General features: G+C 43.9%; 1 protein-coding gene across 3 annotated transcripts in view; it reads right to left on the bottom strand.

Moving 5' to 3' along the window:
* ABCC1 (ATP binding cassette subfamily C member 1 (ABCC1 blood group)) overlaps positions 1–26,566 on the bottom strand; it is a 118,740-nt gene that overhangs the window by 11,645 nt on the left and 80,529 nt on the right. For all 3 annotated transcript variants that reach the window (XM_069983685.1, XM_069983687.1, XM_069983686.1), the window contains exons 16-29: positions 26,428–26,554; positions 24,687–24,863; positions 24,355–24,522; positions 23,813–23,987; positions 21,703–21,775; positions 20,584–20,707; positions 20,247–20,454; positions 18,767–19,077; positions 17,607–17,806; positions 14,745–14,871; positions 9,386–9,487; positions 1,257–1,403; positions 669–827; positions 75–241 (exon numbers count right to left, since the gene is read on the bottom strand). In XM_069983685.1, coding sequence (XP_069839786.1) covers positions 75–241; positions 669–827; positions 1,257–1,403; positions 9,386–9,487; positions 14,745–14,871; positions 17,607–17,806; positions 18,767–19,077; positions 20,247–20,454; positions 20,584–20,707; positions 21,703–21,775; positions 23,813–23,987; positions 24,355–24,522; positions 24,687–24,863; positions 26,428–26,554 — 2,265 coding nt within the window. The remainder of the gene's footprint in view (positions 1–74; positions 242–668; positions 828–1,256; positions 1,404–9,385; positions 9,488–14,744; positions 14,872–17,606; positions 17,807–18,766; positions 19,078–20,246; positions 20,455–20,583; positions 20,708–21,702; positions 21,776–23,812; positions 23,988–24,354; positions 24,523–24,686; positions 24,864–26,427; positions 26,555–26,566) is intronic.

Here is a 26,566-nt window from a genome sequence, read left to right on the forward strand (position 1 = left end):
GTGAACAAATCTACAGAATGCAAAACAGACAAAGAACATTACAAGGAAAGATTTCACATGATAACACATCTCACCTGAGATTTTCCCCTCCCTCTGAACACTCATGGTTGAGCTTGTCAGGAAGACCTGAAACAAAAGTCTTAAGATGTGCAAGCTCCAGGGACGTCCAGATTTCATCGTCTGAATACTTTTCAAAGGGGTCAAGGTTCATTCTAAGAGATCCTGAAAACAACACTGGATCCTAAAGACATAATTTAAAAAAATGTTAGTAGAACTGTAATGGGCTTGGATACTTCAGAAGAATTTATAGGCTTTTATGCTCAACAAAAGTAAAAGGGCAAAATGTTAAAAGAACTTAATGTGCACGGAAAGCTTTATTCTAATTTACATGAATACTATCGGATTTTTGTGATTCTTGTAATTTTGTTTTATACTGTTTACACAAAATATGAGATACCATTACTCCTGTGTTTAAGGCTATTGGTCCTTATCCATAACATGCATGTTTAAAGGTAAGCTATGAATAAGTATGGATAATCCGAAACGGGTTAGCGACATTTGATGGCAATGGTATCTTGCATTGTCGACAATAAAGCTTCAGATTTTAATCCATTGTCATTGAATGAACACTGCATCAGTTTAATCAATGGGAAAAATGGCAGCCTTACCTGTGGAATGATAGTGATCTTACATCGGAGGTCATGCAGACCAATCTTTGCTATATTGCAGCCATCTATAATGATCTCCCCAGAAGCTGCCTCATTGATACGAAATAGTCCAAGTGTAAGAGACGACTTCCCAGCTCCGGTTCTACCAACAATTCCAATCTATAAAAAAGGTGCAAAAATAAAAAGCATAAACTAGATTAAATATAAAAGCAACTTACATTGATGTAAATTCCATTATACAATAAAACTTTTATATGAGGATCTGTACAAACTGAAAACCTTATCCTCTCTATCAAATATTCTCATTCGATGAGGACACAATGGCAGCAATCTTACAGACACATTATACAATTTCACTATAAAAACGCTGCTAGGAAACATTCTATTTGGAATTTAGCAAACCTAGTCCTAATTTTTTTGTACAACTGGAGCTGCAAGGTACATGGCTTTGTGATATACTGTCAAGCATACTGTCACCACCTCATGCATAGTTTATTGGTGAGGAAGTCACCCTCAGAGCTCACATGGAAAAGAAACATTGCACTTGGCACATTTCTGTAGTCATATACATAGTATTGCTAGATTTACCTTCTCCCCACCCTGAACAGTAACATTAATGTTTCTTAAGGCCAGGTCTAAATCTTCTCTGTAACGCAAGGAGAAATTTATGAATTCTATTTTGCCTTCATGGGGCCAGTTGCTTTCTGGTGTTGTTTGCTGCAGAGTCCATGGAGCCTAAAATAAAAAAATAAAAAAGTAAAAAATCCAACATGTTATATATTATACAAAGCAACTGAAGGGATCACCAACATAAAGGTCACGTATAAGACTTGCTTGTTGGCATTCCCTTGGTTTTTAGGCTGGCATGCAACACATGGTAAAGTAAGACTATAAATTCTATATGGTTTCTCATTTTACAAATGTGTCATTTCACAACAGATTCGTCCCTGCAGCTCTAAGTACAGTGTAATATAGCCCTCAGCTATATAAGTAGTTGCCATCAGCATTACTCAAACGTCTCCATGTACTTTATGTCCCACGCTGGATTTAAACTATAGCAATGTAGGTATGAAGGCCGCCCTACTGACTCCAATGCGCTGACACTCCCAAAGAGGCGCGATTACCAGCGACAGCTTCCTGCCAGCCGTGACTAGTTAGCAGCTAAGGGCCACCCCCGATGCCTACTTAGGTGAAATTTATATTGGTAAATACGTGCGGGACATTTACATTTTTAGGCTATGTGAGTAACTTTGATAGCGATTATTTATGTGGCCTGAAACAGTGCTGTGGGGCCATACAATACTGTATTTATAGCTGCAGCTATTGTGACTGGTTCCTTTTAAGGCAGAAGATAATCCAGCTGATAAGGGGGGTTGGGGTGTTATAAATCCCTTCCTTTTAGTTCCTCTTCCAACTGGATCCACTTCTGCCTTTAGCTCATTCCCGCTGCAGAATGACAACGTGTTCCTGGCCTAATAATGATTGTGATTTAAAAAGTAGCAATTGCATCAGTTCTTCACCTTACACCTAGTGACTGATGAACACTCACAAGCATAGAGCTATACAGGTTTTCCTTACTAAGCTTATACACGTACAGGAACATAATTCCATGCATAGCTGACCATGCAATGAACTAGTCAAACAAATACTCTAAAAACAAAAATGCATAAAATTCTCTACATCAAGAAACTAGATCAGGGCGTGTTAGTTCATAGTACTGGGGCAGACTATAATATGTCATCACTATCATGATGCCTCTAGGTGGCTTCTTAATGCTCTGCCATCTTGGGTTGATAAAACTCAAGTATATATTATACCCAAACAGAAAAGATCTATGGAAGCTGGTGCGGCACAGAGAAGCCACAGGGACCGCTTGATGAAGGGTTCCTTTTAATTCCATATACAGAGGATTGCCGCTCTGCAAATCTGCTGTAAAAGTCTGGTTAATCATATCCAGTATACTGGTCAGCAGATCCAGCAAAGCAATCCTCAGCCAACCAGAACGTTTCGATTTTATCAATGTTCCTGTTTGTCCTGTTTTACTATTTTATGTCTTTTCCCCCCCATTCTCAAACTCTATTTATTACGTAGCTTATTTACAGCCTGAATAAAGGCTTTTTTTAACTCAAATAAAAACCACAACATTTATAACAAATCTTTATTGCCTGGGTCTTTTAATGATATCTAGCTAGCAGTGCCCCCAGCTTGATAGAAGGTCAGGGGTAACAGACTCGTTTTAAGAGGGTATCCAATTTTTTATATTTTCATTGACATTAACTTTCTTATACCTGAGCAGTAGATAAGTGGCAAAATTAATTGTCCATACAAATTAATAGAAACCGGACAATATCAGCATTGTCGGCCAATGTTCTAATGTTTTTTTTACACACAATATATGGTGCTGCCAGAGGGGTCTGACAAGGCTTTATTCCCCTGCACCCATTAAGATAAATATGCATGCAAAGAGGAGCCGATTGTGCATGATTGTGGGGCCCAACAGGAATTCAATTAATAAAGCCTATTTAAGTTCCTTGCAATACATAGGCTATCTAAACAGACAGCATTCAGTTAGTTACAGGGTAATATAGAAATAAAGGACACACATCCATGACATAGCTGGATGTATCAGATTTTAAAACCATACTTCTTATTGAGGTTGCTGCACTGTGTGTATTTACCTGTAGAAAAGGCCTGAATGTCTGCTGTGGTTAATAAACTATTACATTAAAAAAGAAACAGGCAGGAAAGGAATGATCTTTGGTATACCCCTCTATACTGTACAGTGTCAAAAGTCCATTGTTCTAGCGTAAGAAAAGGTATGAGAGGTGACATTCTATAATGCATGTAGGCTGCAAATGGTGAAGTTTTCAGTTTTATAAGAAAATACTGTAATTTAATAAGAATCTGAGCATGCCACTACTAAAGAATGACAGAAGAATGACTGTCACCAATAAGTTATAAAGGGAAGCCCACATGCAATTCAGTTTAGCATCTTAAAGCGTAACTGTCATTTTTTTTTTTTATTGCAGAAATCAGTAATATAAGCGATTTTAAGAAACTCTGTAATAGGTTTTATCAGCCAAAAAAGCCTCCTTCTGTACTCAAGAAGCAATTTCCCAGCCTCCCCCCCTGACTTCTTATCTGTGCATTATCAGGCAAACACGTCTTCATTACAGAGAAGCCAGTGAAGACGGGCTCTGCTCTCTCCATTGTATCCTTATGGAGGGGGGAGGGGCCGAGGGAGATGAGGGAGCAGGAAGAGGTGACATGAAGGTCAGCTGTTTGTAGACTCTCTGGGCACCTAAACCGCAGGATTCTGGGGTCAGAAAGGTCAGTGCTTATCTATGAACTTACTGAGAGAAGATTGCAGGGTGTTGTGCTGTGCAGGACTCCTCCGTGCTCAGTCACTCCTAACAGCCCCTCCCCTCTCCATAGCCACATAATGGAGACAGAAATCCTGCTGCTTCTGCAGTGAGGGGGGAGGCTGGGAGATTGCTTTTTCAGTACAGAAGGAAACTCTCTTGGTTTATAAAACCTATTACAGAGTTTCTTAAAATCGCTTGTACTGTTGATATTTAATGTTTTCAAAAAAATGACCCTGAAATGACAGTACGCTTTAACTTAAGACACAACAAAAACTTGCAAACCAGTATTTCAAGTAATGTCATACATTATACAGCCATTTCCCTGTGCTGGTATTACCAGTTTCCAAACATTTACTACTCACAAAAAGTTAGAGACATTTGGCTCCTGGGTGAACTTTATTGAAAACTTAAATTTTTCATGCTCCAGAAATATTATACCATGAAAAATAAGGTATTTCATTCCTTAATGGACTGAGTCAATTTTCATTTTTGAGCTTTCATTTTTTCATTGCGCTTGCATATTTTCACCTACAGACCCCACATGAGCCCTTATATACTTGCGACACCAATTATACTTTGCAATTACAAATTTATTTCCATAAAATATGCTTCGAAACCAGAAAGAATTAAAGTTGCCCTATTACCATCCTTATAACGCTTTTTATTGTTTGGTCTATGGGGCCTTTTGAAGTGCCTTTGCGCCATTATCTGTTCTTTTCGGTACTTTGCTTGCATATATGCAAGATGCTCCATTCCCCAGTTTAGTTGCCAGTCTTTGTACCCTTTCTAGCTCTAGGACATCCTTTCTATGAATCAGGGCCAAAAACAGCATACTCCAGATGAGGCCGCACCAAAGCTTTATAAAGCAGTAATATTATATCCCTGTCCCGAGAGTCCATGGCTGTTGGAATACATAACAATATCCTGCTAGCCTTAGAAGCAGCTGACTGACATTGTGTGCTGTTCTGTAGTCTATTATCTACAAGTACACCCAGATCCTTCTCCATCAGCAACTCTCCCAGAGTAACTCCCCCCAGGACATATGATGCATGCGGGTTATTCTTTACATTTATCCATTTATATCTAAGTCAGCCTATAACATCTGCACATCTTCCAAAGACTGGACTGTACTATGGTATAAATTTATATTAAATGTTTTTTTTGTTGTTGTTATGATTTTTCATAACATGATAAAAAAAGTTCTTTGAAAAAAAAACCCCACAAGAATAACTGACAAAGGGCCCTATTACAAGGAGCGATTATTTGCCGAATCAGGACGATTTGGACAGATATCTCTCTGTGTAATCTGCTGATTGTTGTCTCGAAGCAAGTTTTAAAAACATTGTCTGCCGACAGCTGATGCGGAGGTAAAGAAAGTAGTATGGACACATACTTAGGGCCCTATTACACGGGACGATTATTGTGCGAAAAATCGTTATAGCGTTCTAGTTTTAAACGATAATCGTTCTGTGCAAAACAAGAGTCCGTGGAGCCTCAGTTACGAGTCTCAAAACACGGGATAGCCAGATATCTCTAGCCTGTTGCCAACGGGGTGCCTCCATGATGGGGAGAGCACCACACCACCCTGATAAATAACCCCTTAAGTCCCACTCGGTTGCGAGTATTGGAACATAGACAGGGAAACAACAGGGTGGCCCCTTTTGTCAATGTCTAACTCAAGGTGCGAGTATTGCGATCATGACAAGGGCTTGCAAAGGCAGGCTTCCACCCACAGACAGCCGTTTCGGGGTTTTTGCCCCTCGTCAGTGTGGGGTAGGATTCTGGCTAGTTGGGGCAATGAAAAATCAACCAACAAAACACAGTAATCACTGAACTCAAGGAGAGCAGCGAAAAAAAATTCCAATGAAGTACTCAATCAAGAGTCTCCACTGATGCCCCCAAAAATTTAAATATGCAAAACAAGAGTCCGTGGAGCCTCAGTTACGAGTCTCAAAACACGGGATAGCCAGATATCTCTAGCCTGTTGCCAACGGGGTGCCTCCATGATGGGGAGAGCACCACACCACCCTGATAAATAACCCCTTAAGTCCCACTCGGTTGCGAGTATTGGAACATAGACAGGGAAACAACAGGGTGGCCCCTTTTGTCAATGTCTAACTCAAGGTGCGAGTATTGCGATCATGACAAGGGCTTGCAAAGGCAGGCTTCCACCCACAGACAGCCGTTTCAGGGTTTTTGCCCCTCGTCAGTGTGGGGTAGGATTCTGGCTAGTTGGGGCAATGAAAAATCAACCAACAAAACACAGTAATCACTGAACTCAAGGAGAGCAGCGAAAAAAATTCCAATGAAGTACTCAATCAAGAGTCTCCACTGATGCCCCCAAAAATTTAAATATGCAAAACAAGAGTCCGTGGAGCCTCAGTTACGAGTCTCAAAACACGGGATAGCCAGATATCTCTAGCCTGTTGCCAACGGGGTGCCTCCATGATGGGGAGAGCACCACACCACCCTGATAAATAACCCCTTAAGTCCCACTCGGTTGCGAGTATTGGAACATAGACAGGGAAACAACAGGGTGGCCCCTTTTGTCAATGTCTAACTCAAGGTGCGAGTATTGCGATCATGACAAGGGCTTGCAAAGGCAGGCTTCCACCCACAGACAGCCGTTTCGGGGTTTTTGCCCCTCGTCAGTGTGGGGTAGGATTCTGGCTAGTTGGGGCAATGAAAAATCAACCAACAAAACACAGTAATCACTGAACTCAAGGAGAGCAGCGAAAAAAATTCCAATGAAGTACTCAATCAAGAGTCTCCACTGATGCCCCCAAAAATTTAAATATGCAAAACAAGAGTCCGTGGAGCCTCAGTTACGAGTCTCAAAACACGGGATAGCCAGATATCTCTAGCCTGTTGCCAACGGGGTGCCTCCATGATGGGGAGAGCACCACACCACCCTGATAAATAACCCCTTAAGTCCCACTCGGTTGCGAGTATTGGAACATAGACAGGGAAACAACAGGGTGGCCCCTTTTGTCAATGTCTAACTCAAGGTGCGAGTATTGCGATCATGACAAGGGCTTGCAAAGGCAGGCTTCCACCCACAGACAGCCGTGGGGGCATCAGTGGAGACTCTTGATTGAGTACTTCATTGGAATTTTTTTCGCTGCTCTCCTTGAGTTCAGTGATTACTGTGTTTTGTTGGTTGATTTTTCATTGCCCCAACTAGCCAGAATCCTACCCCACACTGACGAGGGGCAAAAACCCCGAAACGGCTGTCTGTGGGTGGAAGCCTGCCTTTGCAAGCCCTTGTCATGATCGCAATACTCGCACCTTGAGTTAGACATTGACAAAAGGGGCCACCCTGTTGTTTCCCTGTCTATGTTCCAATACTCGCAACCGAGTGGGACTTAAGGGGTTATTTATCAGGGTGGTGTGGTGCTCTCCCCATCATGGAGGCACCCCGTTGGCAACAGGCTAGAGATATCTGGCTATCCCGTGTTTTGAGACTCGTAACTGAGGCTCCACGGACTCTTGTTTTGCATATTTAAATTTTTGGGGGCATCAGTGGAGACTCTTGATTGAGTACTTCATTGGAATTTTTTTCGCTGCTCTCCTTGAGTTCAGTGATTACTGTGTTTTGTTGGTTGATTTTTCATTGCCCCAACTAGCCAGAATCCTACCCCACACTGACGAGGGGCAAAAACCCCGAAACGGCTGTCTGTGGGTGGAAGCCTGCCTTTGCAAGCCCTTGTCATGATCGCAATACTCGCACCTTGAGTTAGACATTGACAAAAGGGGCCACCCTGTTGTTTCCCTGTCTATGTTCCAATACTCGCAACCGAGTGGGACTTAAGGGGTTATTTATCAGGGTGGTGTGGTGCTCTCCCCATCATGGAGGCACCCCGTTGGCAACAGGCTAGAGATATCTGGCTATCCCGTGTTTTGAGACTCGTAACTGAGGCTCCACGGACTCTTGTTTTGCATATTTAAATTTTTGGGGGCATCAGTGGAGACTCTTGATTGAGTACTTCATTGGAATTTTTTTCGCTGCTCTCCTTGAGTTCAGTGATTACTGTGTTTTGTTGGTTGATTTTTCATTGCCCCAACTAGCCAGAATCCTACCCCACACTGACGAGGGGCAAAAACCCCGAAACGGCTGTCTGTGGGTGGAAGCCTGCCTTTGCAAGCCCTTGTCATGATCGCAATACTCGCACCTTGAGTTAGACATTGACAAAAGGGGCCACCCTGTTGTTTCCCTGTCTATGTTCCAATACTCGCAACCGAGTGGGACTTAAGGGGTTATTTATCAGGGTGGTGTGGTGCTCTCCCCATCATGGAGGCACCCCGTTGGCAACAGGCTAGAGATATCTGGCTATCCCGTGTTTTGAGACTCGTAACTGAGGCTCCACGGACTCTTGTTTTGCATATTTAAATTTTTGGGGGCATCAGTGGAGACTCTTGATTGAGTACTTCATTGGAATTTTTTTCGCTGCTCTCCTTGAGTTCAGTGATTACTGTGTTTTGTTGGTTGATTTTTCATTGCCCCAACTAGCCAGAATCCTACCCCACACTGACGAGGGGCAAAAACCCCGAAACGGCTGTCTGTGGGTGGAAGCCTGCCTTTGCAAGCCCTTGTCATGATCGCAATACTCGCACCTTGAGTTAGACATTGACAAAAGGGGCCACCCTGTTGTTTCCCTGTCTATGTTCCAATACTCGCAACCGAGTGGGACTTAAGGGGTTATTTATCAGGGTGGTGTGGTGCTCTCCCCATCATGGAGGCACCCCGTTGGCAACAGGCTAGAGATATCTGGCTATCCCGTGTTTTGAGACTCGTAACTGAGGCTCCACGGACTCTTGTTTTGCATATTTAAATTTTTGGGGGCATCAGTGGAGACTCTTGATTGAGTACTTCATTGGAATTTTTTTCGCTGCTCTCCTTGAGTTCAGTGATTACTGTGTTTTGTTGGTTGATAATCGTTCTGTGTAACTGCAGGCAGATCTAAACCTGAAATTATAGTTAATCGTTCGCTGTAATTCCACATTCGTTCGCTTAAGTTCCGCATTTGTTCACTAATCGTTCAGTGTAATTGCACAGTTCATTGTTTTTCTGGGATCAGAAGGAATAAACGATCGTAGTAACGATCGCAATAACCATCGTGGTGGATAACGTAACTAATGACTATCGTTCTGTGTAATACGGTGAACGATTGTCTCAGCCAGTGACTGGCCGAGTGGCCTGTCACTTTAGAGACGAGGTTCAATGTGTCATTTGTGTGTTACGGAGGAAACTAGGATCTTCTGTTCTAAAAGTCTTAAGTTAACCTACAACAGGCGAGGAAAGGTGTCTTATCTGTTCAGATAACATAAGGTGTCCTAAAGTAATCATATTACCTCCTGCTCCAGGTCAGCATACTCCTTCACTCTCTCCACTGCCACAATATTAGTTTCCACTTCTGATGACATTCTCACCAACCAGTTCAGGTATGTGGTAACCTAGGAAGGAACATGAAAAGAAATATACAACATTATATAAGATCCATGAGACAGTGGGTATGATAGGAAGAAATTGTGGGGTGTTCATTCCAAGAAGAGTGCTTTTGGAATAAAACCAGCAAGGCAATCAGGTAATTGGCACATAATATATCAACAGGAACACAAAGCGCTTCCCCATGTCCTGGCGTATGTGAATACTACCAGGAAGAGCGATTTCTTCATGGGACCACTGATAAGTCTGATGTGGCAGATAGCATGGCAACTCTCTTTAAACATAAACTTAAGAGTCAACGTAAAACTTTAAAGGGAAACTGTCAGCACTTGTTGTGGGTTCTGAGATGCTGAAAGGGTAATGAAGGTCTGTATTTCCTAGTGCGGTGTGTTACCTTTCTTTTTCAGATGGGTGCTGTACTTTGTCCCTAATCTGTGCCGTAACTTTCTCCACAACTGTCAAAGAGGAGGGAGTGGTAATGCGCTCGTGCCGCACCACTAACTCTTCCCAGCTTCTCTTGAATATTCATTGCGCCCATCCTCCTCCTGGCTACGTCATCTATAGCTGCCTGGTTCTGTGTATTGTGCGCGCTCCCGCGGCCTGATTCGCGCACGCGCTGTAGTGTGTCGGAGGGCTGAAGCCTATGCCTCCAATGGCTTTGCTCAGTGCTGCTCCGACACACTACGGCGCATGCGCGAATCAGGCCGCGGGAGCGTGCACAATACACAGAACCAGGCAGCTAAAGATGACGTCACCAAGAGGCCGGGGGATGGGCGCAATGAATATTCAAGAGAAGTTGACAGTTGTGAAGACAGTTACTGCACAGATTGGGGACAAAGTACAGCACCCATCTGAAAAAGAAAGGTAACACACCGCACAAGGAGACACACTCCTTCATCACACTGTCAGCACCTCAGAACCCACAACAGGTGCTGACAGATTCCCTTTAAGAACAGATGTAAAAAAAAAAAAGTCATTATAAAATAAAAACAAAAAAACAACTTGACATATTAGAAAGACATGTCAAATGTTGTGTTCAGACCCTTACCAATTGCAGAAACGAACTGGGAACATTGCCGCATGGTCCCCTCCCCACTCTTTGTAAGTAAAAAGAATTGGGCTCATAGACTTTCATTATGAATCAAACTCATCACATGACACAGAGTGCGAACTTCTTCCAGCTCGTTCTCGCAATCAGTAAGGGTCTAAAACACTCAGACCCGGACCGATGAAAACTTTTGACATGTCCCTCTGATATGTGATATGTCAGAATTTTTTTTTTTTTTAATAAGGAGTAACACTTTAATGATGGGATATTCTTCTCTAGTTAAAGGGGTAGTGCGGCGCTAAACAATTATTTACTAAATAACACACATTACAAAGTTATACAACTTTGTAATGTATGTTATGTTCGTGAATCGCCCCCTTCCCTGTGTTTCCCCCCACCCACACCAGACCCGAAAGTGTAGTGTTCTATACATACCTGCCTGTAGCCAACCCCCGTCCGCCATCTTGATGTCATCTTCGGCCGGCCGGCCGAACCGCTCCGACCATACCTAGGTGCCAGCCGCCCTCTGACGTGTCATAAGCTGCTCAGCCGTGATTGGCTGAGCACAGTTATGCTCAGCCAATCATGGCTGAGCAGCTGATGTGAAACGCATCATCAGCTGCTCAGCCGCGATTGGCTGAGCACAGTTATGCTTAGCCAATCGCGGCTGAGTAGCTGATGACGCGGCAGAGGGCAGCCGGCACTAGGTACGGTCCGAGCGGTTCGGCCATCCGTCCGAAGATGACGTCATGGCACAAGATGGCGGACGGGGGTCGGCTACAGGCAGGTATGTATAGAACACTACACTTCCGGGTCTGGTGTGGGTGGGGGGGGGGGGGGGGGGGGGGAAACACGGGGAAGGGGGCAATTCACTAACATAACATACATTACAAAGTTGTATAACTTTGTAATGTGTGTTATTTAGTGAATAATTGTTTAGCACCACACTACCCCTTTAATACTTTGGGAGTGCTGCAGCTTTACACATTAGTAGGTCTGTTTAGACCAGGGGTGGGGAACCTCCGGCCCGCGGGCCGCATCCGGCCCCTGAGACCTCCCGATGCGGCCCGCAGCTCCCCTGTGATGCTCGCCGCTCTGCTGGGGAAGAAGCCGGCATACACCGCATCCTCCGGTGTCTGTGACAGCTGGCGGACACCGGAGGATGCTGTCTGTGCCGGCTTCTTCCCCAGCAGAGCGGCGCGTGTCTTTAGTCTCTTGCGGGCCACGCGCGATGACGTCATTTCATCGCGCGCCGCCTGCAGGAGAAGACCGGCACAGAGGACCTGGGAGAGAAGAGGACCTGGACAGCGTGGGAGCGGAGGTAAGGTGAGTGGGATGTTTATTTTTTTATTTGGGGGTTAACTAGGATCCCAGGGACATGACTGATGGGGGGGGGGGCAACTAGGCTACCAGGGACATGACTGATGGGGGGGGACAACTAGGCTACCAGGGACATGACTGATGGGGGGGACAACTAGGCTACCAGGGACATGACTGATGGGGGGGACAACTAGGCTACCAGGGACATGACTGATGGGGGGGACAACTAGGCTACCAGAGACATGACTGATGGGGGGGGGCAACTAGGCTACCAGGGACATGACTGATGGGGGGGGACAACTAGGCTACCAGGGACATGACTGATGGGGGGGACAACTAGGCTACCAGAGACATGACTGATGGGGGGGGGACAACTAGGCTACCAGGGACATGACTGATGGGGGGGGGGGGGGGGAATAACTAGGCTACCAGAGACATGACTGATGGGGGGGGGGAAAAACTAGGCTACCAGGGACATAACTGATGGGGGGGGGACAACTAGGCTACCAGGGACATGCCTGATGGGGGTTAACTAGGCTACCAGGGACATGCCTGATGGGGGGGGGGGGGGGGGGGGGGAATAACTAGGCTACCAGGGACATGCCTGATGGGGGGGGGGGGGGGGGGGGGAATAACTAGGCTACCAGGGACATAACTGATGGGGGGGACAACTAGGCTACCAGAGACATGACTGATGGGGGGGGGGGGGGGAATAACTAGGCTACCAGAGACATGACTGATGGGGGGGGAATAACTAGGCTACCAGGGACATAACTGATGGGGGGGGGACAACTAGGCTACCAGGGACATGCCTGATGGGGGTTAACTAGGCTACCAGGGACATGCCTGATGGGGGGGGGGAATAACTAGGCTACCAGGGACATAACTGATGGGGGGGGGGACAACTAGGCTACCAGGGACATGCCTGATGGGGGTTAACTAGGCTACCAGGGACATACCTGATGGGGGGGGGGGGGGGGGAATAACTAGGCTACCAGGGACATACCTGATGGGGGGGGGGGGGGGGAATAACTAGGCTACCAGGGACATGCCTGATGGGGGGGGACAACTAGGCCACCAGGGACATGACTGATGGGGGGGAACAACTAGGCTACCAGGGACATGACTGATGGGGGGGACAACTAGGCTACCAGGGACATGACTGATGGGGGGGGGGGGGGACAACTAGGCTAGCAGGGACATGACTGATGGGGGGGGGACAACTAGGCTACCAGGGACATAACTGATGGGGGGGACAACAACTAGGCTACCAGGGACATGACTGATGGGGGGGACAACTAGGCTACCAGGGACATGCCTGATGGGGGGGGGGAATAACTAGGCTACCAGAGACATGACTGATGGGGGGGAGAATAACTAGGCTACCAGGGACATGACTGATGGGGGGGGGGGGACAACTACCAGGGACATGCCTGATGGGGGTTAACTAGGCTACCAGGGACATGCCTGATGGGGGGGGGGGGAATAACTAGGCTACCAGGGACATGCCTGATGGGGGGGGGGAATAACTAGGCTACCAGGGACATGCCTGATTGGGGGGGGGGGGGAATAACTAGGCTACCAGGGACATGACTGATGGGGGGGACAACTAGGCTACCAGGGACATGACTGATGGGGGAGACAACTAGGCTACCAGGGACATGACTGATGGGGGGATAACTAGGCCACCAGGGACATGACTGATGGGGGAGACAACTAGGCTACCAGAGACATGACAGATGGGGGGGGGGAATAACTAGGCTACCAGGGACATGACTGATGGGGGGGGAATAACTAGGCTACCAGGGACATGACTGATGGGGGGGGACAACTAGGCCACCAGGGACATGACTGATGGGGGAGACAACTAGGCTACCAGAGACATGACTGATGGGGGGGAAATAACTAGGCTACCAGGGACATGCCTGATGGGGGTTAACTAGGCTACCAGGGATATGACTTGGGGGTTAACTAGACTACAAGGGGCATCACTGGGGGTTAACTACAATAGCAGGGGCACTAGGGGAACAATACTATGCCTTGTCCAGGGTGCTGCAAACCCCCGCTACTAACTGCCGCGCACGGTATGCGGCCCTCGAATGATTTTATTAATGCCCGACCGGCCCTCGACATGGAAAAGGTTCCCCACCCCTGGTTTAGACTTGGTGGGATTACATCTAAAGCACACACTGCAAGGACTGATCCCTAGTGTATACATTGTGGGTGCTTGGAATTGTCCTATACACAAACTGTAACCAGAAGCATTTTCCATTGAAAACTGATTATATTAAAGCTTACAGAAGCTGGGTGCTGGCACTCTTTACAGCCACACCATGAAGGTCTGTACCTAAAGGGAAACTGTCGCTAGTTTGGAGCACTAAATTTTTTCTTTCATGGGATATCAGTTCCAGATGTATGCAATTGGGCAGGCATGTTAGTATCTTGACAGGTTTGTTCAGATCATTTAAAATATACATGTTTGTGCATCACTTTCCTAATTAACATAACTATGTGCATTCATTAGTACAAAAATTAGACAGATACTCTTTAAGGGAGACAAAACATTATTAAAAGTTATACAGATTTGTTACCAACTTCTCTTGCTGCCCCATAGTAAGTGGTCCCTTCAATAGAGATGATGGAACATCGAGCATGCTTTGGTTCGTCGGAGCCAGAGTATCCGGCATTTGATTAGCAGTGGCTGAAGAAGTTGGATGCAACCCTAGGCCTATGGCTGTGTCCATGTTTTTCAGGACTCCTTAAAACTGCATCCAACTTCTTCAGTGACCAATAATGCACACTTTTCCACTACAGATACCCCGACTATAGTATTTTAAGGGGAAAGATAAATCAAATAAAACTATACAGCATAATAAAAACTGTTGAGATGCATTTACCTGTAAAGCATAAGAGACTGAGAGCCCAACCAAGCCAGGGCTGAGTGTAAACCTAGATATTACAGCAAATAGAGAGGCAAAGAGGACTATACAGTTTCCGACAAATTCCAGTCTTATTGCCAACCACCTGAGAACAGAAGAATAGATATTACAAATTTCTGCTTCGTAAATGGAATTGTTAGCTTTGAAAAAATATATAATAAAATACTATAAGGCTGGGTTCACATGTTGGGGGAGATAAAGCAGTGGTAAGAATAAATAAAACTGCGCCCAAAATCTGGTGCAATGTTAGCCTTAAATGACTTGCACCACATTTTCACTGTTAGGGTATGTGCACACTACGGAATCTGGGAGTATAACCCGCTGCGGATTCCACCGCCTGTGCCATAGACTCCATACTATGGTCAGGCGGATTCCGCTATCGGCCCAAAGAATTAACAGGTTAAATTTTTGGGCAGACAACGGAATCCGCCTGACCATAGAATGGAGTCTATGGCACGGGCGGTGGAATCCGCAGTGGGTTATACGCCCGGATTTCGTAGTGTGCACATACCCCTATGGACAAGTTTTCACTCTGCACAATAAATGGTCAGGGCCTAAATGTCACCAATGAATATAGAGTCCGCACTAATTGTGCTACTAGCAACCTCCACACTACCAGGCTCCATCAGTCCAGTTCAGCAACAGAATATAATAATGGGTATGGAGGAGAGTATACTCAGATTGTCTTCATGACTTTAAATTCATTTATTTCGAACATAGATGTAGCATGTATAAAAGCCATCAGACCGAAGATGGCAGAAATCTACTGAGAAGTTTTTTCCTCCATACCTATTATATTATATATCAGGGCCTAAAAGTGCCGCCAAATGCACCAAAAGTAAGCCAACTTATAGGAGGTGACAATTTAAGACTAGTCAGAAAGGTGCACCAGATTTTCCAACAGCTTAAAGCACTGTTCTAAATCTGGAGAGTGCATGACATAAGGGGAATTTGTTTGTGAAAAAGTCAGTGTGGCATCATTTTGACAATAGGCACCAAAATTGCCTAAATTTTGGTGCACAATTCTAGCATAAAAGTAAGCCACCTGATAATATTCTAAACTTAGATTATGCAAAATACAAAGAAAAGACAACAAGAGGTTGCTACATGTGCATTTTTCCCCTTTTGTTTATCTCTGTGCTGCCAGTTTAAAGATTACAAGCAGCAGTCTATACTTACATCTGCGCTGCTTGTACTCCGGCACATCTCCAATCCAGCCGCCTTCTGACTCTTCAGTCCCTGCCTCCTCCAGAATGCTTTACAGCCGGAAGAGGCGGGGCCGGAAGAGTCAGCCGACAGCCAGACTGGAGGTGACGTATTGGATCACAAGCAGTGCGGGTGTAAGTATACACCGCTGTATACATACATGTTCTGTCAGTTTTCTTTTATTGTTGCTGGCCGCACATAACGTTGTTTACACAGGATGACATGTGGCCAGCAATGATGAATTTAAAAGCCTAATACTTCCATATCCTAAACCTAGATTTGGCAGTCTAAATACTTTAAATAGTCTGAGCCACTGTGATAATTCCGGTGCCATTGTACATGGTCTAGTCAAAACACAGTAAGCACTGAACTCGAGATCAGTGAAAAAATTCTGTGGAGCCTCGGTTGCGAGTCTCAAAACATGGAATAGCCAGATATCTCCATAATGGGGAGAGCACCACACCACCCTGATAGGTAGCCCCTCAAGTCCCACTCAGTTGCAAGTATTGGAACATAAACAGGGAAACAAACAGTTGTCTGATTCCATGATATGTACAGGGCTCTTAAAGGGTCACTGCAGTTATGCTTTACTACTTGCCCTCCACAGTTTGGCATGAGATTAAGCTTATGTCAGGGGATTGGGCTTCTGAGGCACCTACCCCTTGCCCAAAGAGTTTAGTGCACAAACCTTATTTAATACAATAAAACTCGAGCACAGAACTAGCTGTACACAAAATGGCTGCCTTGACAACCCAATCCCTCAGCATGAGCTGCGTCTTCTCACTGTGGACAGCATGTTGGAATACAACATAGCAGCGACCCTACAAGATGTGCCGGCTCTGCAGTGTATCTAATGATGCTAAAGAAGAAACTTTAAAGGGAACCTGTCACCCCCCGTGCCGGGGTGACAGGCTCCCGACCCCCCGTTAGAGCCCCATATACTTACCTAATCCCGCCGGGTCCCGCTTCTGGAGGTGGTGGGGTGACGGAGATCTCAGCCGCTGCAGCCCGGTGCGCGTGCTGAGAGATGAGTCCAACGCTCATAGAGAATGACGGAGCGCTGGACTCTCCTGTCATTCTCTATGGGTGTTGGACTCATCTCTCAGCGCGCGTGCCGGGCTGCAGCGGCTGAGATCTCCGTCACCCCACCACCTCCAGAAGCGGGACCCGGCGGGATTAGGTAAGTATATGGGGCTCTAACGGGGGGTCGGGAGCCTGTCACCCCGACACGGGGGGTGACAGGTTCCCTTTAATTTGGGTTGCTTTGATTACACTACATTTGGCTTAAAAGGACTACTAGCTACACTGCAAGGGGGTCTTTGAAGTGAAAGACCATAACTGAACAATGCTCCTGAGCGGCTGTAAAAAAAACAATCCTGTCTCTGGGGTACAGCATTACATAAGAATGCTTACTCTGCAGTCATGTAAGCAGGATTTTGTGAAAGCAGACACTATTCATATCCCCACAATAAATGGTAGAATAGAGATGTAGCTGGATGGAAAGATCCCCCCCCCCCACCAAATATAAAGTTTATATTTCAAATATCTATACTACAATACTGTCTGTGTAATGCTTAAAATACCAAGGTAATGAAAAGACAGAAAATCACATACCTGTTGGAGACAATGCTGGGGTAATATGCCCGCTGATTCTCATCCACTCGGAAGTCACTAACATCGATAAAGTGTTTCTGCTCACCAAATGCCCGGATGACACTAGCACCCATTAGAGTCTCACTAAAATGGGAATATACTGGAGACCGGCTGACTGACTCTAATCTCTTCAGCTGCCGTGATGTCGCCACATAAAACCTCTGGAGAGGTGGGGGAAAAAAAAAAAAAAAACATTAAAAAGGAATGTTTAAAAAAAAAAATGAAAAAAAAAAAATGAATATTTCTCACTTAAAACTAACTGCATGCTCTTGTAACCTTATTGGAAAAATAAAATAAAAGATGTTCTGGACTGTATCTAGCATAGAGAAATTTGGTTAAAAAAATGTGCACACAGGATAGTTCACCAGTCACTGATCTGCAGAGTGCCAACACCCAACATCCCCACCAATCAGCGCCCATACAACACCGCGATTGGGGAAGGAAGCTGTTCTGTTTGCTATGTAGTGCCTGGGCATGCTTACTGCAGCTACAACTATAGGTTAACCACCAAAGGAAATAAAAAAAGCAAAGGTGCCTGTACTGCTACGCAACATGCAACAATGTTATTTCCTGTTGGGTTAAAGGGGTTATCCAGGCTTAGAAACACATGGCCACTTTCTTCCAGCAACACCACCACTTTTATCCTAGTTTGGTTATAGCTTTGCAGCTCAGTTTCATTAAAGGGGTACTCAGGCCCCAGTCTCAGCCTGTCAGAAACAGAGGCGGGATCCCACCTCAGTCACTGACTGGCTGAGCCGAGTTAAAACGTCACTTCTCAAGCCCACGTCAGACACCAGGAAGCGGCCGGGCAGAGGGGACCGGAGCACCGTGATATGGGACCCGCCGCTGGAACCGGGGAGGTAAGTGGACGTCGTTGCCCTCAGCCACCTCCTCCCCGGCCATACAAAAAAAAAAAAAATCCAGGCCGGAGTACCCCTTTAAAGTGAATGGAGTTGAATTGCAATGCCACTCACAACCTTGAGAAAGGGGTGGTGCCGTTTCTGTGAGAAAATAGCTCTGCCTTTTCTGAGTGTTTATTCTCAAGTTGATTTACCACTACAATTTATATTACAAGGATTGTTTGTGACCAAAGGAAAAAAAGTTTACTGCTAAATGCTTACCTGCACAAAGAAGTAAAGCAGACCCAATGGTGGAATTATGACAGCGACTATAGGTGTTGCAATGAGAATTATTATACACGCTCCAATGACATTAAATAGGGATCCCATGAACATCTTAATTATTTGTGGAATCATAGAATCAATGGTGTCTATCTCCTTGGAGAAACGATTTACAAGATTGCCGCTGGGAGTTCGCTCAAAGAAACTCATAGGAAAGCGAAGGACGTTGTGAAGCAAATCCATGTGAAGATAGCGAGAAGCAAGGACGCCGCCTAACGAGACAGTGGTTGAGTATCCAAAAACAGCAATTCCTGTGATAAAAGAACAAGTTATATAGTTCCAGTATCATAAGTGACTTAAAGGAATGTGCAGCTCAGTACCCATGCTATAGAAGAAATCCAGCATACCGCACACTTGGTATTCTTTATTCTAGGACATTTAGACCAAATTTATGTGGGTTTTAAATGATTCAGTTTGCATAACACTTGCTGCATACAAGTGCTTACAAAACTCCTATAAATTATCTCAGCCACAGCGGTGAAGACTATATGAAATGCTTAGAACCACCCAACTGCTCCTCCATTCAAGCAATTCCTAGCAAAGCTCTTTTTCATTATGAAAGTGGACGGAAGAAAATTCACCGGGAAAGATTTTTTTTACTGAGAGACTTACATTGTTATTCTACCTCTGCCCATACAGCATTCTATTAAACAGTGTTTCTTTATAACCACATGATATCAAAAAAGAATATTGACAGATGATCCGCCTATTGATTTGGGGTGAGACGGGGTGTCCCATGCGTGCAGAATGGGAAGTCTGATGGATCAGACTACCTGTGTGAGCTTCCAATGTTTGCTCTTTATTTGTTATTCTTTAGTTATTTTTGCATTTTTCCTCTATCCACCATCTGCACTGTGTGGCAGCAAATCCACAAAATTACCCTCTCATCACCACACACTGAAGCAATGTTCTACCTTACCTTCTAAGAGCCATAACACTTATCTTTCCACTTACAGGGCTGGTAGGGGCCTCATTTTTGCAACATGATTTATTGTTTTTATTGGTATCATATTGATGTATAAGTAGTTTATTTATCACACAGGAACAAAAAATGTATATTTTACTGGATCGGACGTATCTGGACCAAATATGTTTATTTATTTGAATAAATCGGAAAAGGGGTGACTAGGGGAAGTTACTAGGGGAGGTTTTTTTCATATATATTTTTAAAAATAAATCATGGTTTTCAAGATACCATGTTGCAGTAATTCAATAGGAAACTTCTACAGTAGCCACAGTCCAGTTATCAGAGCACTATTTCTGCACCTGCTTGTCCATCCCATATCCAGGACTTGTCTGGAAGTAAACAATGATGAAAGCTCCTATTGAATTCAGGGACACCTACTAAGACCATGATTTACAAAGATTTGAAGATTCAATTCCCTGCTTAGTTTGGTAGCAGTGAAATAACCTGTCGCACCTTGTGACATGCCCAGTGCTCCGTATACACTTAGTCTCATTTTGGTGTGCTGCTGAGTGCCGTTCACCACAGTATCATCAGTCCACAGACTGAGCCAGTAGTTTGAGGCCAAGGAAGACACATGATTGCACAGGAAAAGAATGACACTCAGGAAAGACAGGAGGAGGCCGATGGCTTTCATGTATTCCCAAAACACCGCCAGTTTAACCTGGGACAGAGAAAAAAAAACATTAGCACATAAAACGTTGGCTGCTTGGATAATTGTAAAGGTTACCAAAAAGACTAGATTAAATAATAATAAAAAAAAAACAAAAACAAAAAAACAAAAAAAACTTACATTGCCTGTTTTAGCCTTGTCAACCTCAGTCAGTTTCCAGTCCTCCTTTTCTGCCCCTGACTTTTGAAGATCAGCCGTGCTGTTCTGTTGGGTGGACTTTGTTTCAGAGGATGCACTCAGCTGCCTGTTTAGCATGGAAAGGTTACATTGATAGACGGATAAAAACTTGGGGCTCCTGGGCCCTAATGCAGAATTCTAATGTTATATATAACTAAATAAATATACCTGTCCTCTTTCTCTTTATCATCCCTTGGAAAGATTGGAGCCAATATAGCTCCTTCACTCCCTTGGTGTGCTCCTGCTTCAGTCTCCGGGTCCCTGCTCACTGATGGCCTGCTCAGCTAATCACTTAGCTGTCCCACTGCAGTCCGTGATTGGATGAGCAGGCAGTCAATGAGCCGGGACTCGGAGACTGAAGCAGGAGCGTGACAAGGGAGGGCGGGCAGAAAAGCATTTACTATTTATTATTTTTACCAGAAGCAAGTTAATTATGGTCGTCACTACATTCTCGCAGCGTAACGAAAATCAGGGAATGCAGGGCCATACACTGTAATGCAAAACTTGCAGCATAAAATCCGCACACTGAGGCTGGGTTCACACTACGTATATTTCAGTCAGTATTGTGGTCCTCATATTGCAACCAAAACCAGGAGTGGATTAAAAACACAGAAAGGATCTGTTCACACAACGGTGAAATTGAGTGGATGACCGCCATTTAATGGCAAATATTTGCTTTTATTTTAAAACAACGGCTGTTATATTGAAATAATGGCAGTTATTTACTGTTATATGGCCGCCATCCACTCAATTTCAACATTGTGTGAACAGATCCTTTCTGTGTTTTTAATCCACTCCTGGTTTTGGTTGCAATATGAGGACCACAATACTGACTGAAATATACGTAGTGTGAACCCAGCCTTTTTTTTTTTTTGCAGCCAGAATTGCATAGCCTGTTTAGCTGATCTTTTCTGAAACAAACATACGTAAACCTGATAAGACTCTTATAAAGTTTATAGGATCCACCACGATCTGTTATGCATCAGATCTATCGTGGTAACACTCTAGAGAAATTGCATTATTTAGGTATTTTCTTAGGTAAAGTATTTAGGCGAAACATACCTATGTAAACTTTTCCTTTCACCAACCAATACCCCATTTTCCATATGTTTCTCTTCAGTAGGGCTTGGTACTTCTGTGAGATGTTAAAGCACAGAATTAAAAAAATAAATCCATATTAATCACCAGACATTTACAATGTTACAGATGAAGTAACTATCATGCAATGATGCGCCTTTCCCTGTACCCTTCACTGCAGGCATGTCCACAAGTTATATACAAAAGCTCACGAATGCCAACTGTGAGAAGGAACATTTGTTTTCTACTTCAGAAGCAATAACAATCAGTCCGATAATCCAGAATATCTAATTATCTAGACCCATACCATTTCCTCAGATGATACTTCAGGACAGATACTGTTTCGCGTTAAGGGCAGTACAATAGTTTACAAGGGTGTGAATAAAACACTCCACAGCCAAGTCAGATGTTCAACACAGATTTTCTCCATTGTCAGAGCTAACCCTGCTTTTTGTCTACATGCACTTTTATTGAAGCACTGCTGGCCTAAAACCTGATACAACAACCAGTAGATGTCAGGAGAGGACTATTTTTCTTTTTATACTACAGGCTCAGGTAATAAACTAAAGGATAATGCCAACAAACTAGGGTAGGAAATACTTGGAAGTCAGGAACACTTTAACAAGGGTGCTTGTGGTGGTTTCCGAGCAATATATTGGTTTTGTGGGCTTCAGAATGTTAAAAAAGTTAGGCATTATTGCTTAGAAGCTTCAAAATTGGAAGTGAAGGTAAAGACGTCTGCCAGCAATGGAAACATAACAACCTGAGCAATTGTATATCAGGGCCAAGAGATCTGGAATACTCTAAATTCTTTGTTATATTCAGTTTATAATTGTAAGCTAAATATATACCACTGAAATGTTGCTGTAGTTAACCATAACACTGCATGCATGACTGCCAAGTCCAGCGGGGGAAAACTGCAAACATGCTTACCTTGCACTGTCTGGATTCCTGTAACCCAAAACAGACTTGCAAACCATACATGAACGAGTGTACAACTGAATACACTGTCTACATGATATGTAGACACTAGAGAAAGTTCACACCAATAGCTACCACATGACTGTGCACACACTATACGATTCAGAAGACACAAACAGACAACATGCTTAAATGACAAACCTTCCTCTTCTTCCACTTCCGTGTGGTCTGCTATTATGGCAGCACAAGCAAAGAAGGAGAAGCAGAGTTAGATGCTAAAAATCAGGCACGTCAACAGAAAGCTACGGAACAGAGTTTGTAGGTTCCCTGTAGATATAATCTCTATCTGTGCTTATGTGAAGTACCCATTAACATAGTGGCCAAAGTCGCCCAATTTCTGGTCTCTTTAGATGCCATTTGAACAATCAAGCAAACTAGGGAGTACCATTTACAATGATCCATATTCTGCTATGAAGTGAGCCTTTCGGGCAGCAGAGTGTGCATTTAGCCGGTTGTTTCTCAGCATTCTTTATTACACCTAATCAGGTGTAAAAATGCTATTTCCTAATATTTTAGCATTTGAACCCCTGAATCAAGTCAAGTCAGATCATGAAAACCTTTCTTTGACTATACGGTTGGTTCAGGTACTACACTTTCCTGGTAGGAACAAAATATAATACAATAATGTCCAGCTCAAAAGGAGTTTAGCTTGGATTAACATGACCACCACCTAAAGAGGAACAATTAGCAGGTTAGAGGAATCTAACCTGCTGATAGTTCCTTATTGCACAGGAGGTGGCGAGGATAAAGGTATGACTTATCTTCATCTTTGGTGCCATTCCCCTGCAATTAGTCTTTTACTCCTCAGCCCGGTAACACAGTTAGGAACACTACCCCGCCCCCATAGCACCGATCCACCCCTACCCTTTGAATGATAATCAATAGAGCAGGACGAATTGGCCCTATGAGGACGGGGCAGCACTTCTAACAGTCTTACCGAACTGAGGAGTAAATGGCTAACTGCATTGGCAGGCACCGAGGAAGTTAAGAGACATACTCTCATCCTTTGTGTCTCCTGCACAATATGAAGCCATTAGCAGATTAGATTCATCTAACCTGCTGATAGTTCCCATTTAAGTTCTGTACTTCTACGCACCCTGTGGTAGACACTCACCTTGTTCGTTGTTCTGCTCAGCATTTGCATATGTCCGAAGAAATTCCGCAAAGGCACCATCCTGCTTCAAAAGATCCTGGTAAGATCCGATTTCTGTGATTTTTCCATCCACCATCACAATTATAGAGTCCATTTGTGGCAAGTAACTTACTCCGTGAGTAACCAGTATACGGGTCTAGAAGTGCAAACGACTGAAATGAGTGGTTTATGCATCTCATCACAGCCTTTGACACATGCAGATGCAGGCAACCCTGGAAGTTCGGGCTACCGTGGAAACGTCCCACCAGTCAGCTTTTTGAAAAGTGGTGTCGTTTAACTTAAATTTGAAACATTTGTGGTGTAAACAAATAAATGGTGTAAGATTTAAAAATCTGGCTCATCTTTAGACTGTGTATTCTAGCATCCTTAATCCCCTAAATAATGCTGTTTATTGCCACAAAATAGACATAATACAGCGATCAGCGTGTGACAAAACTACAATCCCTCGGCTTCCATACAAGGATGCAGCAAGAGTATTATAAAAATGACACAGGTGTACTTACCTTATCTTTAAGAAGCCCCTTTGGACCAATAACTTTGTCAAATATGTGTTTTCCAACATGTGCATCCACAGCAGACAATGGATCATCAAGTAAATAGACATCAGCATTGCAATAGACTGCCCGGGCAAGGCTCACTCTCTGCTTCTGCCCTCCTGATAGATTCACACCCTAGCAACAGGCAATAGGCTTTGGTTTATATCAGAGCTTATAAAACCATAAACTTTTATATTGTAAGGACTGCAAATTACAGTGAATATGGCTTTTATACAAAGCATACTTCTTATTATAGCTACAGGAAAGACTTGGAAGCAGATGATAGGCGACATCCTAACCTTTTCTCCAATTTCTGTTCTGTCTCCAGACGGTAGGATCTGCAGGTCAGGGAGCAGAGCGCAGGCTTCAATAACTCGCTTGTATAGCGGCTCCCTGCGCTCTCTGCCAAACATAATGTTGTCTTTAAGAGAGGCGTTCTGGATCCAAGCTTGTTGGGGAACATATGCTATGCCACCCTGACAAAGAGGAAAAAATAACGTGTACACCTATTATACTGTACATAAAGCTATAATAAAGGTCTCTGTAAATCTAGAACATAGCAAGAAACTGTCAAAACAAAAGATATTATAGAAATCACAATACACAGATCACTCACTATCTATATGTAACATTCTCCTGGCGTACAAGCCATACAAAACTCCAGGGAACATTTACAGCAGTCAGCTGTATGTCTTTTGGATATTCTGCATTGTCTAAACAGACCCGTTAAAGGGAATGGGTTACCTATATTTTCTTTAACCGATTAGAATCAGGTAGAAAAATTTCTTCTTTCAAATCACTGGTTTCAGAAAGTTATATAGATTTGTAGTTTACTTCTATTTAAAAATCTCAAGTCTTACAGTACTTATCAGCTGCTGTTTGTTCTGTAGGTAGGGGTGTTTTATTTTCAGTGGGACACAGTGCCCTCTGCTGCCTCCTCTGTCCAAGACAGGAACTGTCTAGAGCAGGAAAGGTTTTCTAAGGGGATTTGCTACTGCTCCGAACAGTTCCTGTCTCGGACAAAGATGTTAGCAGAGAGCACAGTGCAGACTGAAATGAAAACACCACTTCCTGCAGGACATACAGCATAAGTATGAGAAGACTTGAGATTTTAGATAGAAGTAAATGAAAAATCTATATAAAACATTCTGAAACCAGTTGATTTAAAAGAAAAAGATTTTCGCTGGAATAAGCCTTTTAATGGCATTTAGTGACATGTTTACAGCAAGACTATAGACAGAATCTGTCCCCTTGAGATGAATGTAAAACATTACTGAGTGTACTCTGTGACCTTTGAGAAGGTCATTCCACAGGGAGCTGCTATTGTCTCCTCTATCTACTGGTGTCACATCGCTGTAATGCTGTATAGCTCATTTTACAGCAGCCTCCTCTTATCACCACAGACACAACAGAATGTCTCTGCTTAGTTTTAGCCTTAGTGGTGAGAATGAAAACTGCAAGATTTTAAGATTTTACAATATAGACAGAAAATGGAAAAAGGTCACCAAAGATTCATAAAAAATGTTGTCCAAGGGGTTGTCCATCGAAAAAAAAATTCTTTCACATTACTTGGTATCAGAAAGTTATATAGATTTGTAATTTACTACTTTACTACTACTTCTCATACTCATCAGCTACTAAATGTCATACAGGAAATGTTGGTTTATTTTCAGTCTGACACAGTACTCTCTGCTGACACCTCTGGCCGAGACAGGAACTGTCCAGAGCAGGAGAGTCTTTCTATGGGGATTCAAAGAAAACCGAGACAAAGTTCCTGTCTCGGCCAGAGATGTCAGCAGAGAGCACTGTGTCAGACTGAAAATAAAACACTTCCTGCAGGACATACAGCAGCTAATAAGTATGTGAAGACTTGAGATTTTTTAATAGAAGTAAATTACAAATCTATATAACTTTCTGACGCCAGTTGATTTGAAAGAAAAAGTTTTTCTCTGGACAACCCCTTTAACATAAAACATTATTTAAACAATAAGTCCTACTGTGATGACATATTCCCTTTATATATAATAAATTCAGGTGTACCTTCACTGCTACGCAACCTTCTTTCTTCTCCATTTCACCCAACAGTGCAGACAGCAAGGAAGACTTTCCACAGCCCACCTGGCCAACCACTGCAACCAGAGAGCCATCCGGGATGGTAAGATTTATCCTAAAATTATAA

The sequence above is a fragment of the Dendropsophus ebraccatus genome, chromosome 9 (genome assembly GCF_027789765.1).
Source record: "Dendropsophus ebraccatus isolate aDenEbr1 chromosome 9, aDenEbr1.pat, whole genome shotgun sequence".
NCBI classification, from domain to species: Eukaryota; Metazoa; Chordata; class Amphibia; order Anura; family Hylidae; genus Dendropsophus; species Dendropsophus ebraccatus.